The sequence below is a fragment of the Nicotiana tabacum genome, chromosome 6 (genome assembly GCF_000715075.1).
Source record: "Nicotiana tabacum cultivar K326 chromosome 6, ASM71507v2, whole genome shotgun sequence".
Taxonomy (NCBI): Eukaryota; Viridiplantae; Streptophyta; class Magnoliopsida; order Solanales; family Solanaceae; genus Nicotiana; species Nicotiana tabacum.
The window spans coordinates 76,055,363-76,068,037 of record NC_134085.1 but is presented as its reverse complement, the minus strand read 5'-3'; the positions used below and the strand labels follow the sequence as shown (position 1 = coordinate 76,068,037).

The 12,675-nt window shown below is 42.1% G+C and overlaps 1 protein-coding gene across 1 annotated transcript; it reads right to left on the bottom strand.

Annotated features, from left to right (window-relative positions):
• Positions 1 to 7,259: 7,259 nt before the first annotated feature.
• Positions 7,260 to 10,194, bottom strand: LOC142181892 (uncharacterized). Its single transcript, XM_075255536.1, has 5 exons — positions 10,002 to 10,194; positions 9,467 to 9,939; positions 9,071 to 9,253; positions 7,700 to 7,912; positions 7,260 to 7,589 (listed from the first exon to the last, which is right to left on the bottom strand). Exons 1-5 carry the CDS (start codon positions 10,192 to 10,194, stop codon positions 7,260 to 7,262), a joined length of 1,392 nt encoding a protein of 463 aa, XP_075111637.1.
• Positions 10,195 to 12,675: the final 2,481 nt, after the last annotated feature.

The following is a 12,675-nucleotide window of genomic DNA, read 5'->3' as shown; positions in this document are numbered from 1 at the left end:
TGTTGCCCACAGTGGTCGAGACGATATGATGGGATGCCCTCAGTGTATTGATGATATTATGTACACCCATACCTTTGCATGTCACAACATTTATACACACATGCATGACATTATAAATGTTTTGGAATTTACAAAGTTATTCAGATTTAAAGATGTGTTTCTTTATTCCATGTTTCATCTATGTCTTTTACGTACAAATTTTCATGCCTTACGTACTCAGTACATTTTTTGTACTGACGCCCTATTTCACGGGGCCTGCATTTCATGCCCGCAGGTGCAGGTAGGCAAGCTGACAGTCCCGCTTCTTAGAATCCCTGATTAGCGAGAGTTAGCGTGCTCCACTTGATCCGGAGCAACTTTTGATTTTCGTACGATACGTTTTTATATATATATGGGTATGACGTGGCTTAGTCCCGTCTTTGTACGGTTATGTTTCTATTAGAGGTCTGTAGACAGTACATCTAGTAGGGTTGTATGTGGCATTGTCGGCTTTTAGTTTTAGATGTGTAGTTGTCTATAGCAACCTTACCGGCTCGCCCACTATATTCTACATGTATACGTACATATGCCTTGTAGGCAGGTTTCCTTCATGTATGTTATTTTCGTAATTCAGCAGATGTTATTCAGGTTCATATTTTAGACGCATGCTTAGGGGTGTTTGACAGGTAGGACTCAGGCATCGGTCGCCGCCCATCAATTTGGGTCGTGATAGGCAAGGTGCCTGCCACAAAGCCAGCCCAGGTTGATTTCATGACAACACCGGGCTTTCAGGAGGTCATGGGACGTATGCTGCGGTTCATGGACACAATGACTCAGGCTGGTTTATTTCCAGCAAACCCAACCACATCTCAGGCAAGAGGGGGAGCACAGACCCCTGCTACTCAGGCTCTTGGGCACGCAACTGCAGTATAGCAGACTCCGGGTACACTACCTGTGGGCGAGGCCTAAGCCAGTTGTCGCAGATACACCTAAGCCTAGACCAACTACTGATGATGATCCATAAAAGCTAGTGGATAGATGGACTAAGCTACAGCCTCCTATCTTCGAGGGTGAGCGGCATGAGGACCCCAGGACTTTATTGATCGGTGCAAGGACAAGCTGCACAACATGAGGATATTGGAGTCCCACAGGGTGGATTTCACTACTTTACAGCTGGAGGGCAGGGCCCATAGATGGTGGCAGTCTTATCTTCTTAGCAGACCAGTGGGTTCCCCTCCCATGACTTGGGACCAGTTTACACAGCTTCTTTTGGACAGGTATATTCCACCCTCTTAGAGGGAAGAGTTGCGAGGTCAGTTTGAGTAGCTCGAGCAGGGTCAGATGTTAGTGACCGACTATGAGGCGAGATTCTCTGAGTTGTCTCGCCATCCACTCATGATACTTCCTACAGACGTAGAGGGAGTGCAGGGATTTGTTGCGGGATTGCACCCCGGTATTCGGGCTAGTATGGCCCGAGAGGTTGAGATGAGTACTGATTATCAGCTAGTAGTGGAGATTGCTTGGAGGATTGAGGGCTACCGCCATAGGGTTAGAGAGCAAATGCAGCAGGACAAGAGGACCTGTTTCTCTGGAGAGTTTAGAGGTGCCCCGGCTAGGGACAAAGGTCAGTTTGGGAGGGGTCAGCCTAGCAGGCCCACATATCAAGCACCACCACCTCCTCGGGGTGTGATCATGCCCAACTATGCCTTATAAAAGACAAAGCGGTCGTTGCAAATATAATTCAGTTTTCAAGTCCGGAGTCGAATCCTCAGGGAACTAGCCTATCTATTATAACTCTTGGTGATGCTATTACAAGCTCAAACAATTTCCAAATGCAAGATTTTTATCAATAAATATTGGGTTTTTGTTTAACTAAGTCAAAATGATATTAAAACTACAATATTCTAAATCAAAGATAATTCAATGGTAAAAAGATCTAGGGTATTGATTTCCCCAATTGCTAGTTTTCTTCTTAACTCTTTTGCTATAATCTCGCCGTAATATTCTATGAGGATTATGAGCTATGGGTTACCGCAATTATCTCTTGATCAACTGCGATAATTTACTAGAGCATTCTCTCGAACTACTCTAGCTGATAATTTATGCAGCTCTGAATTATCCCACCAAAGTTTCGTTATCTCTAACCCCAATTTTAAATTCAAGTAATGAATCTCTTCAATTACCCAAAAGTGTTGTTGTTCAACATCAATCTAACCTAGTATTCTTTCTCAAGCAACACAAGGCAATTAGACATGATTAATCAAGAGCCCATTGAATTAATCACCATACAAAATATAGTTGAACAATCATATAATAAACGTGGCTCGATTATAACAAACTTGAGTCAAAACTTCATCTAACAATTGGTTCCATCAACCCTAGATTAAATGTTTAGCTACTCATAGTAAAGCAAGATAAAATCATAAAATTATTCATAATTCACAAATAATGATAACAAAAAGAAGATTGAAAAACTCTAATGGTGTCTTGATCTTCTCACACTTGTTCTTGCCTCCAATTCAGTCTAAAAACAAGCTTAGCCTTGACTTGGGCGAGTTTGTTGAGTTTATATAGGGTTAGGATAAGTTTCCCATGATTTACACTTTGGCCCTTAAACTTTTTGGCTTCTTCCATATCTACCGCGGTCGTGGCACGACCACGACATGACCGTAGTGGTTTCCAAACATTCTATTTTTCGCCTTCTTTCACCGCATTCCAGCCACGGTCGCGGTGGGTTGTTGCCAGTTTTTCTTCACCTTTTCTTGCTCATTTTCATCCGGCTCTTCTCGATTGGCCTTGTATCTACATATTTGACCCCAAAACACTCTATATTCTCCTCCTAACTCGGAGTAGTTCCTGCAAAGTATAAAAACCTCAATTAGAGCATTTTGTTATCATTTAGCACTTAAAACATCAATAAAGTATGGTTAACTTAGAGCATAAATAGCATCTGTATCGTATAATATAGGCTACTATCAACACCCCATACTTAAACCGTTGCTAGTCCTCTAGAAACAAAACCACACTCTATAGGCCTCATCATCACTGGGTCACTTCCGTACTCCTTATAACAAGAACAATTCACATAGATAGACTACCTTAGCATAACCTCCTAATCTCAAGAGTGGACTCTCTTTTTATCCACGTAATGTCCCTAACCAGCTTTCATACACTCAGTCAGAGGTCCAGACTTACCTTTCCTTCCTGAATCATATGTCTACTAACCACAAAAGAGACTTGTGTCATGTCTTATATAATTCACACCCTAAGGAATTCAAATAAGTAAGATTTCACTCACCCTCAGAAATAAATTTTTATGCCACAAACACGCACCATAGGCTTGCCCGTAGTGTAATACTCGACTAATCGAGCCCATTTGGTCTAGAATCAAGTAGGACTTTATTTGGTTGTAATGTTGGCTGCGGGACAGGTAGGATACATATGGGTATAGTGACTCCACCTCTCTAAGCACTTTAATACATTTTTCACTTTTAAGCCCGTACCTTTGTCAAAACTTCATTCCACCTTTACATTATTGAGTTGCACCCCCTACTTCCTTAAGCACATTTACACCAAGAGTCACCACTTAGCAAGGGAATTTTTTTTTCCAATTCAAGTTGCTTTTATTCTTTTTTTTAACACAGTGCACCTTTCTCCTTATTTTATTAGCTCCACTCAAAAGCCCAATCGGCCACCCCACACTTTAACTTTTTCATATTCATTACAATTCAAGTGCTTCTACGAGGTGATAAGGTTTAAAACGATAGATCATTCACAACTTGGGTAAGGCTTGTAATGTGGTTGCCAAAGAAATAGAATTACAGGCTCAAAGGGATTAACTAGGATATACACAATCAGGTAGGTGAAAACATATATAGATAGGTTCAACAAGGAAAAACCTATACCACTTTCCAGACCAATTAAGACTACCATTTCACTTCGTACACACAACGCAAGTTCTAGTTGTTGAGTGTTAGCATAGAATACACAAAGCCTCACTCACACATGGCACATGACTCAATTCAGTTAGGATCATCAGACACTCTGTTCAAGGTGCTTAAGCCAACTCAAGAACACACAATTTAAGGCTTTATTGCTAGAGTCAACTAATGAGCCTAAGTGTCACACTAAAACAATCTCTAATCAATGTATCATGGAGTTAGGGGATCCTATTTCTATTCTTCGCCCAAAAATTCCTACACTAAAAAAACAAGAAAAAGCTAACTACACCCGGTTCAAATGAAAACCCTTGGAAAAGAACTGTGGTTTAAAGAAAAACCAAGGGGGAGTTGATATACTACCTAACAAAGGAAAATCTTTTGTTTTTTTTTGTTCGACTTAAGTCCCTCAAGAGACCCTTCGAGAGGTGTCCGTCGTCGGGCCAAGTCGAAGTTAATTAACATCAACCAAAAACACCAAACAACAACAACACCAAACAAATTTATACAATTGTACAACAACAACTATCCCCCACCCACACTTAAAGATTTGGCATGTCCCAATGTCAAAGAATTTAAAGCAGAGTAAGTTAAGGGGACTTCCCTGGTGCTCAATCCTGATCAGAGACGGTGCAAGGATCGAGGTGACACGCTCTTCCTAGTTCCCGGAGCCAGCCCATAATCTTTTTCTCTGACCTAGCATTTTGAGTATCCAAATTGTCAACTCTAGTACTCATATCAATGACTGAAGTGCGTAGGCTAGCCATTTCTTGCTTCAGGGCTGTCATGCGGGCACTCTGTCGGGCCTGTGATTGGCCCGCCTCATCAGCACTCTGCTATGGTGGGGCGGCAGCATGCCTAGTTCCCTCATCATCATCAGAGACATCCTCATCATCATCAACCACCACAACCAGCGCTTTCCCAACAATGATTTTGCTAGCCCTGAATGGGGCTTTCAATGGCAACTTCCCATATACTATAGGATTTTCAGGAACCCGTGAAGCACGACACAGCTTGGTGACCAGGGAGGGGAAGTAGAACCCTTTGAGTATTTCTGGGGAGCGAATGAACATTTCATTCTGAATGAGCTTGGCCACATCAAAATCGTGGTGGGTCATAAAACAATAAATCGTCGTTGCTCTTGGCCCATTAATATCTGTAGTGTTGCTGGAGGGCAGCAAACTGCTGTTGATGATTGTGAGCCAACACTTAGCTTCCCAAGTGAGAGATTGGGAGTTCAGGGTAATTCTCTGCTTTATCCATATTGGCTCCCGTCCAGCCACACAGATTGTTTCAAGAATTGGTACCAACCAGATAGTTGGGCGGTGATAATCATGGTAATAATCCATCCCTCCAGTGACTACCGGCAGCTTGTACACTAGGTGGATAGCCTCAAGAGATGTATCCACCTGGGTATTTCGTACCGTGACCATCCTATCAACATACTCCGGGCAATTCGCGTAAAACTCTCTAACCATCAGTACATTTGCCTCTTCTAGTTCATCAAAGATGATGTCCGGCTGATACCTCTTCAATTCATCAAAAACACGGGCATTCATTTTGCAAGGCATGCCTGTCAATGTGTACTTCAGGTAACAACTTCTTGGATGCCTTTGCATTAAACCTATATTGAGCTGCTTTGGAAACAAACCGAGTGCGGTCAAACTGGTCCGCACTAGCCTAGCCCTAAGCTCTAGATGACCCTCCTGGTCCACTAGCGAAGGAACATGTGGCACGTCTCTTCCTTGATTGGTGCATTGTACCTGACAAAATAGAGGCTGCTATTAGTGAGGTTTGAGTTGTGTGAGCCCTGGGTGGTTACTCAGACTGCACCACCACTATGGTCACATTAGCCATTACAGCTCCATTGGGGCAATTTCACAAACACCTTGTCAGCATGGTCTATAATTTAACACACCTATCCTATGGAAGCATAAACTCTCCCCCCAAATCAACCATTCTCACTTCACAACTCCACCCCACCACAATTAACTTTACACAACAATACCAAGCTCTTCTCTACAAAATTTTACACATTACCTACTAAAAAGAAGGAAAGAAAGCCAAAAAAATCTAACTATAGATAATACAACAATTCAAGCATGAAAATTGCAAAATAGTGAAGTACAAGAAGAGAGATGGAAAACTTGACATACCTGGTTCTTGTAGAAGTTGAGAGTAATGGAAATTGGGAAAGAGAGAGTTGGAAGTGTGTGTGGGGGTGAGAGAAGTAGGTGTGTTAGGGAAGAAGAAGAAGAGAGAGAGGCTTGGGGTAAGGGTTTAGAGTGAGAGTGAGAGTGAGAGTGGGGAAAGTGGGGGGTAGGTTATAATTTTATTAGGAGGTAGAAGAGAAAAAGAAAAGAAAAAAAATAAAATAAAGAAAATATTTTAAGTACAACTTACCTGGGCGATAGAAAGGTCGCATTTCACCGCGGTCGCGCCAGGGTCCCACTGCGGTTGCGGTGGACAGAGCAAAAGAGCAAACCAAAATAGAATGCTCATCATTTACTGCTGTCGCGATCACGGGCTTAAAAAAGTTTTTTTTATTAATAAGAGTGTTAGTTTCCTACACATATGGTACAACATCAAACAATAGAAAAAGAAACAAAACAAAACATGAGTTGCCTCCCACATCCCATCTTCAGATTCGATCTCCACAGCTCCACTTGGGAACATTTGCACCACTCTGAACGGTACTGACCACCGAGACTTCAACTTACCCGGGAACAACCTCAATCTTGAGTTGTATAGCAATAGTAATTCTCCGGGTTCAAAGTTCCAATTCAAGATGTTCTTGTCATGCACAAGTTTCTTCCTTTCTTTATATAGTCTAGCACTCTCGAATGCCTGGAACCGGAATTCTTCAAGCTCATGCAACCCATTAACTCTGTTGGTGCCCGCTCTCTCCATGTTTAAGTTCAGCTGACGTAATACCCATAGTGCTTTGTGTTCGAGCTCAACTGGAAGGTGGCACGCCTTTCCAAATACCAACTTGTATGGTGACATACCAATTGGAGTTTTGAAGGCTGTGCGGTATGCCCACAATGCATCATCAAGCTTCCTCGCCCAATTAGTTCTTGTTGCATTCACTGTTTTTGAGAGGACACTTTTGATTTTTCTATTGGACACTTCCACTTGCCCGCTTGTTTGTGGGTGGTACGATAAGCCTACCTTGTGGCTAATTCCATACTTCTCCAACAGGTGTGCAAACGTTCTATTGCAAAAATGAGAGCCACCATCACTGATCATGGCTCAGGGGGTGCCAAAACGTGTGAAGATGTTTTTCTTTAGGAAACTAGTCACCTCTTTCGCATCATTGGTTGGGAGAGAAACTTCTTCAACCTACTTGGATTCATAGTCAACAGCAACCAGTATATACTTGTTACCATATGAGCTGACGAAAGGCCCCATGAAGTCGATCCCCCACATGTCAAACACTTCCACCTCTTGGATTGTGGTCATTGGCATCTCATGACGACGAGATATGTTGCCCATCCTTTGACATTCATCACAGCTTTTGACCCATGCATGGGCATCCTTGAACAATGTAGGCCAATACAAGCCTGATTCCAGCACCTTTGCTGCTGTCCGAACTCCTCCAAAGTGTCCACCATATGGTGAAGCATGGCAAGTCTGCAAAACAGAGGGTTGATCTTGCTTGGGGATACACCGCTGGATCATGTTATCAACACATATTTTGAACAATAGAGGTTCATCCTAATAATACGCTGACAATCACGGAAAACTTTTTTCTTTTGAATTGAGGAGAGATCATGAGGTACAATACCACTTGCTAAGTAATTAGCACTATCAGCATACCATGGTGCCTTCTCCATTGTCACAGCAAGTAATTGCTCATTAGGTAAGGTCTCAAGGATATCTTCAACCTCCGTTCTCTTTTCTGCCCCTTCCAACCTCGAGAAGTGGTCTGCTACTTGGTTTTCTTTCCCTTTTCGGTCACGAATTTCCAGGTTAAATTCTTGTAGCAATAGAACCTAACAAATCAAGTGGGGCTTGGACTCTTTCTTTGCTATCAAGTACCTAATTGCTGCATGGTCAATATAAACAATAACTTTTGAGCCAATCAAGTATGACCTGAATTTGTCGAAGGCAAACACTACAGCGAGCATTTCCTTTTTCGTGACCGTGTAGTTCAGTTGTACACCACTAAGCGTCCTGCTTGCATAGTAAATTGGGTGCATAATTTTCTCCTTGCGCTGCCCCAAAACTGCTCCTATAATGTAATCACTAGCATCGCACATCATCTCGAATAGTTTCTCCCAGTTAGGTGCAACAATGATGGGTGCAGTCACCAATCTCTTCTTCAGCTCCTCAAATTCTAACCTGCAATCATCATAAAACCAAAAGTGCTGATCCTTTTCAAGCAACTTACATAAGGGGTTAGCAATTTTTGAAAAATCCTTGATGAATCGCCTGTAGAATCCAGCGTGCCCAATGAAACTTCTCACTACTTTCACTGAAGTGGTGCTGGGAGATTCTCAATCATGTCAACTTTTGCATTATCTACTTCAATCCCTTTTTGGACAATCTATGCCCCAACACTATGCCTTCTTGCACCATAAAATGGCACTTCTCCCAGTTCAGCACCAAATTTGTCTCCACACATCGTTTGAGCACTCTCTTAAGGTTGTGAAGACAATCTTCGAATGAATCCCCTACCACAGAGAAATCATCCATAAACACCTCCATAATGTCTTCGACCATGTCGGTGAAAATGGCTAGCATACACCGCTGGAATGTGGCTGGTGCATTGCAAAGTCCAAAGGGATCCTCCGAAAGGCAAAGATGTCATACGGACATGTGAATGACATTTTATCTCTATCTTCCGGGGCTATTGAGATCTGATTGTACCCCGAGTATTCGTCCAAGAAACAAAAATGGGATCGCCCAGCTAACCTGTCCAACTTCTGGTCAATGAAGGGTAAGAGGAAATGGTCCTTTCAGGTTACTGCGTTTAATTTCCTGTAATCCATGCAAATCCGCCACCCTGTGATTGTACGAGTTGAGATCAAATCGTTCTTCTCATTTTGTACAATTATCATTCCACCCTTTTTCGGTATACACTGGACGGGGCTTACCCAATTGCTGTCCGAGATGGGAAAGATGATGCCCACGTTCATCTACTTGATTACCTCCTTCTTCACTACCTCTTTCATATTTGGGTTCAGCCTTCGTTGATGTTCCTTGGAAGGTTTTCTCCCTTCTTCCAGACGAATCTTGTGTATAAAAAAGGCCAGATTGATACCCTTTATGTCTTCTATGGTCCACCCAATGGCAATTTTGCTTTCCTGCAACACCTGTAATAATTGTTCTACCTACACAGTTAGCAAACCAGATGATATAATAACAGGCAAAGTAGAATTAGGACCCAAGAAAGCATACTTGAGGTGGGCTAAAAGTGGTTTCAGCTCCAGTTGGGGTGATTCCTCTATTGATGGTTTTGCAGGTGGTGTAGCTCTCTTTTCTAACTCAAGGGACTCGAACTGAGGTTCCCTCTTCTAGAATCCTTGGCCTTCGAGTGCCATGACCCACTCTGTCAACCCTTCACCATCCATCTCCTCTAAATTTGTTAAGAAAGCTCCCAATGGATCTTTAGCATTCAGGATCTCATCATCTTTATGCAGGATCACATCCACAGCTTCCACTAGTGAGCAATTTGCATATTCATTGGGTCTCCTCATGGATTGTTGAACATTGAATATAACTTCTTCATCGTTCAACCTCATTTTTAACTCCCCAGTTTTACAATCAATCAATGCTCTCCCAGTGGCTAAGAATGGCCTACCCAGAATGATGTGTATCTCTTCATCTATCTGGTAGTCTAGAATAACAAAGTCTGCAGGGAATACAAACTTTCCCACTTGTACCAGCACATCATCAAGAATCTCCGTTGGCCTTTTAACCGTTCGGTCAGCCAGCTGCAACAGCATCAAAGTCGGTCTAGCTCTGCCAATGCACAGTTTTGTGTATATTGCCAAAGGCATCAAGTTTATGCTGGCTCCTAAGTCACACAATGCTTTTGTAAAACATAACTACCAATATTACATGGAATAGTGAAGCTACCTGGATCAGACATCTTTTGAGCCATGGGTCTTGTCACTACTGCACTGCAGGTCTGTGTCAGAGTTACTGTGGATAGGTCCTGAAAATCAAATTTTTGTGACATCAAGTCCTTCATCATCTTTGCATAGCCTGGCATTTCCCTCAAAGCATCCATCAGAGGGATATTCAATTGAATTTGACGAAGCATCTCCATGAATTTCCTGTATTGATCTTCTGTCTTTTATTTTGCTAGTCTCTGAAGGAATGGTGCAGGTATTACCCTTTGTTCACTGCTTGCTGGCTTCTCTTTGTTGGGGTTTTGTGGCACAAGAGGTACCACCTGTTCTGCAGCTTGTTCACTCTCTTTAGCCTTACCCTTATCAACCCGAACCTATTCAACTACCACTTCAGTAAGTTCTGCTGATTCATCTATATCTAATGGAACTGTAGTGGCTGGCGTAGTCTCTCTTCTGGATTGAGCAACTTCTTGCTCCCTGTCTAAATATCTCCCATTCCAGAGACTTACTGCCATCAAATGATTTGGGTTTTGCTCTTTGGGGTTAACGTTCGTGTCGGCTGGCAATGTTCCCTGGGGGCGGTTATTTAAGGCCATGGACAGTTGCCATAGTTGAGTTTCAATATTATTTATTGTTGAGTCATACACTGCCAACTTTTCCTGCATCTTACCATTTGTTCCAATGAGTTATTGCAGCATACCCCTGATTTCTACCATATTGCCATCCTATTGCTGAGTAGGTGGCTGATATGTCAACTGTTGTTGGTTTTGCTGTGGATAGCCATGTTGTCTCTTATATGGCACCATTTGGCCTTGGGGCTACATACCTCCAGGTTGTGGCATGTTCGGTCTGTACTGCTGATTGGGTGTTGGTCTCCATTGTTGTCCTCCTTATCTCTGACCCCCAAAATGTTGACATAATTCATATCCTATATTAACTCTTGGTTGTCACCTTCTCCACTCCATGAACACACATAAGACTAATTAATGCAAGGTGTACACGATCCTCCATTTGTTGTGTCAACGATCTGCACTTACTTTGTACCCATCTCATCTATCTTCTTTGTCAATATACTCATCTGAGTCATGAGTGTGGTTATGTTCTCTGCATGTGAATTATTTGGGTCAAGAGGAACTGAATGCACTATTGGTGTCAGGGTCGGACCTCTCGTCATCCAACCCGAATTCTGGGACATCTTGTCATGAAGGATTTTATACTCTGTGAATGTCTTGCTAAAAAATGCACCCCCAGCTGAAGCATCTACATTGGCTTTTAAATTGTCTACTAACCTCATGTAGAATCTCTGGCCGAGCATCTGGTCTGGAATTCCATGGTGGGGACACTTCACTAGCATCCCTTTGAATCTTTCCCAAGTTTCCTGCAAGGTCTAAGTAGGCTGCTGTTTGTACTGCAATATCTCATCAATCTATCTTGCAGTCTTGTTGGGCGGGTAAACCTTGTTCAGGAATTGCTTGACTAATTCCTCCCAAGTGACAATGGAATTTATTGGAATCGAATTCAGCCAAGTCTGAGCTTCCCCAATCACAAAGAACGGGAACAATAACAGCTTGATGGCTTCTGGGGTTACATTTGGCTTCCTTTGTCACACAAATTGACAGAAAAATTTTCAGTTGTTGTTGAGGGTCTTCAATGTGTGACCCGGAGAACAATCCCTTATTCTGTAGAAGATGCAGCGTGTTGTTGGTGATCTGGAATATCTCCCTTGTATTGGGGGCACAGCAATGGCGATGGCTAGGTTGTCAACTGTTGGCTGTGCCCAATCATAAAGTGCATCTTCTAGCACAAGAGGTGCCACCATCTGACGTTTGGATCACCTTGATCATCCCTGATGTCTTTGTTGACGTTATCTACATCACCCATTTCAATTTCAAGTTGGTGCGATTATTGTGATTGTTTGTTCTTCTTGTTGGCACGGTTTAATGCCCTGAATGTTTTCTCGGGGTTTGAGAGTCCTTCAAGCAGTTCACCAGTCCTCAAAGAATCTCTAGGCATACACCTGAATCATACAAGAGTTCAAACGTGAGAATTTCAATGAAAAATTATTTATCACCGTAGAAAATTGATCTAAACTAATAGTTCTAGCACTACTTCTAAGTTGTAATAAATAACACCGTTATTTCCCCGGCAACGGCACCAAAATTTGATCACGCCCAACTATGCCTTATAAAAGACAAAGCTATCGTTGCAAATATAGTTCGATTTTCAAGTCCGGAGTCGAATCTTTAGGAAACTAACCTATCTATTATAACTCTTGGTGATGCTATTACAAGCTCAAACAATTTCTGGATGCAAGATTTTATCAATAAATATTGGGTTTTTGTTTAACTAAGTCAAAATGATATTAAAACTACAATATTCTAAATCAAAGATAATTCAATGGTAAAAAGATCTAGGGTATTGATTTCCCCAATTGCTAGTTTACTTCTTAACTCTTTTGTTATAATCTCGCCGTAATACTCTATGAGGATTATGAGCTATGGGTTACCGCAATTATCTCTCGATCAATTGCGATAATTTACTAGAGGATTCTCTCGAACTACTCTAGCTGATAATTTATGCAACTATGAATTATCCCACCAAAGTTTCGTTATCTCTAACCCTACTTTTAAGTTCAAATAATGAATCTTTTCAAATACCCAAAAGTGGTGTTCTTCAAC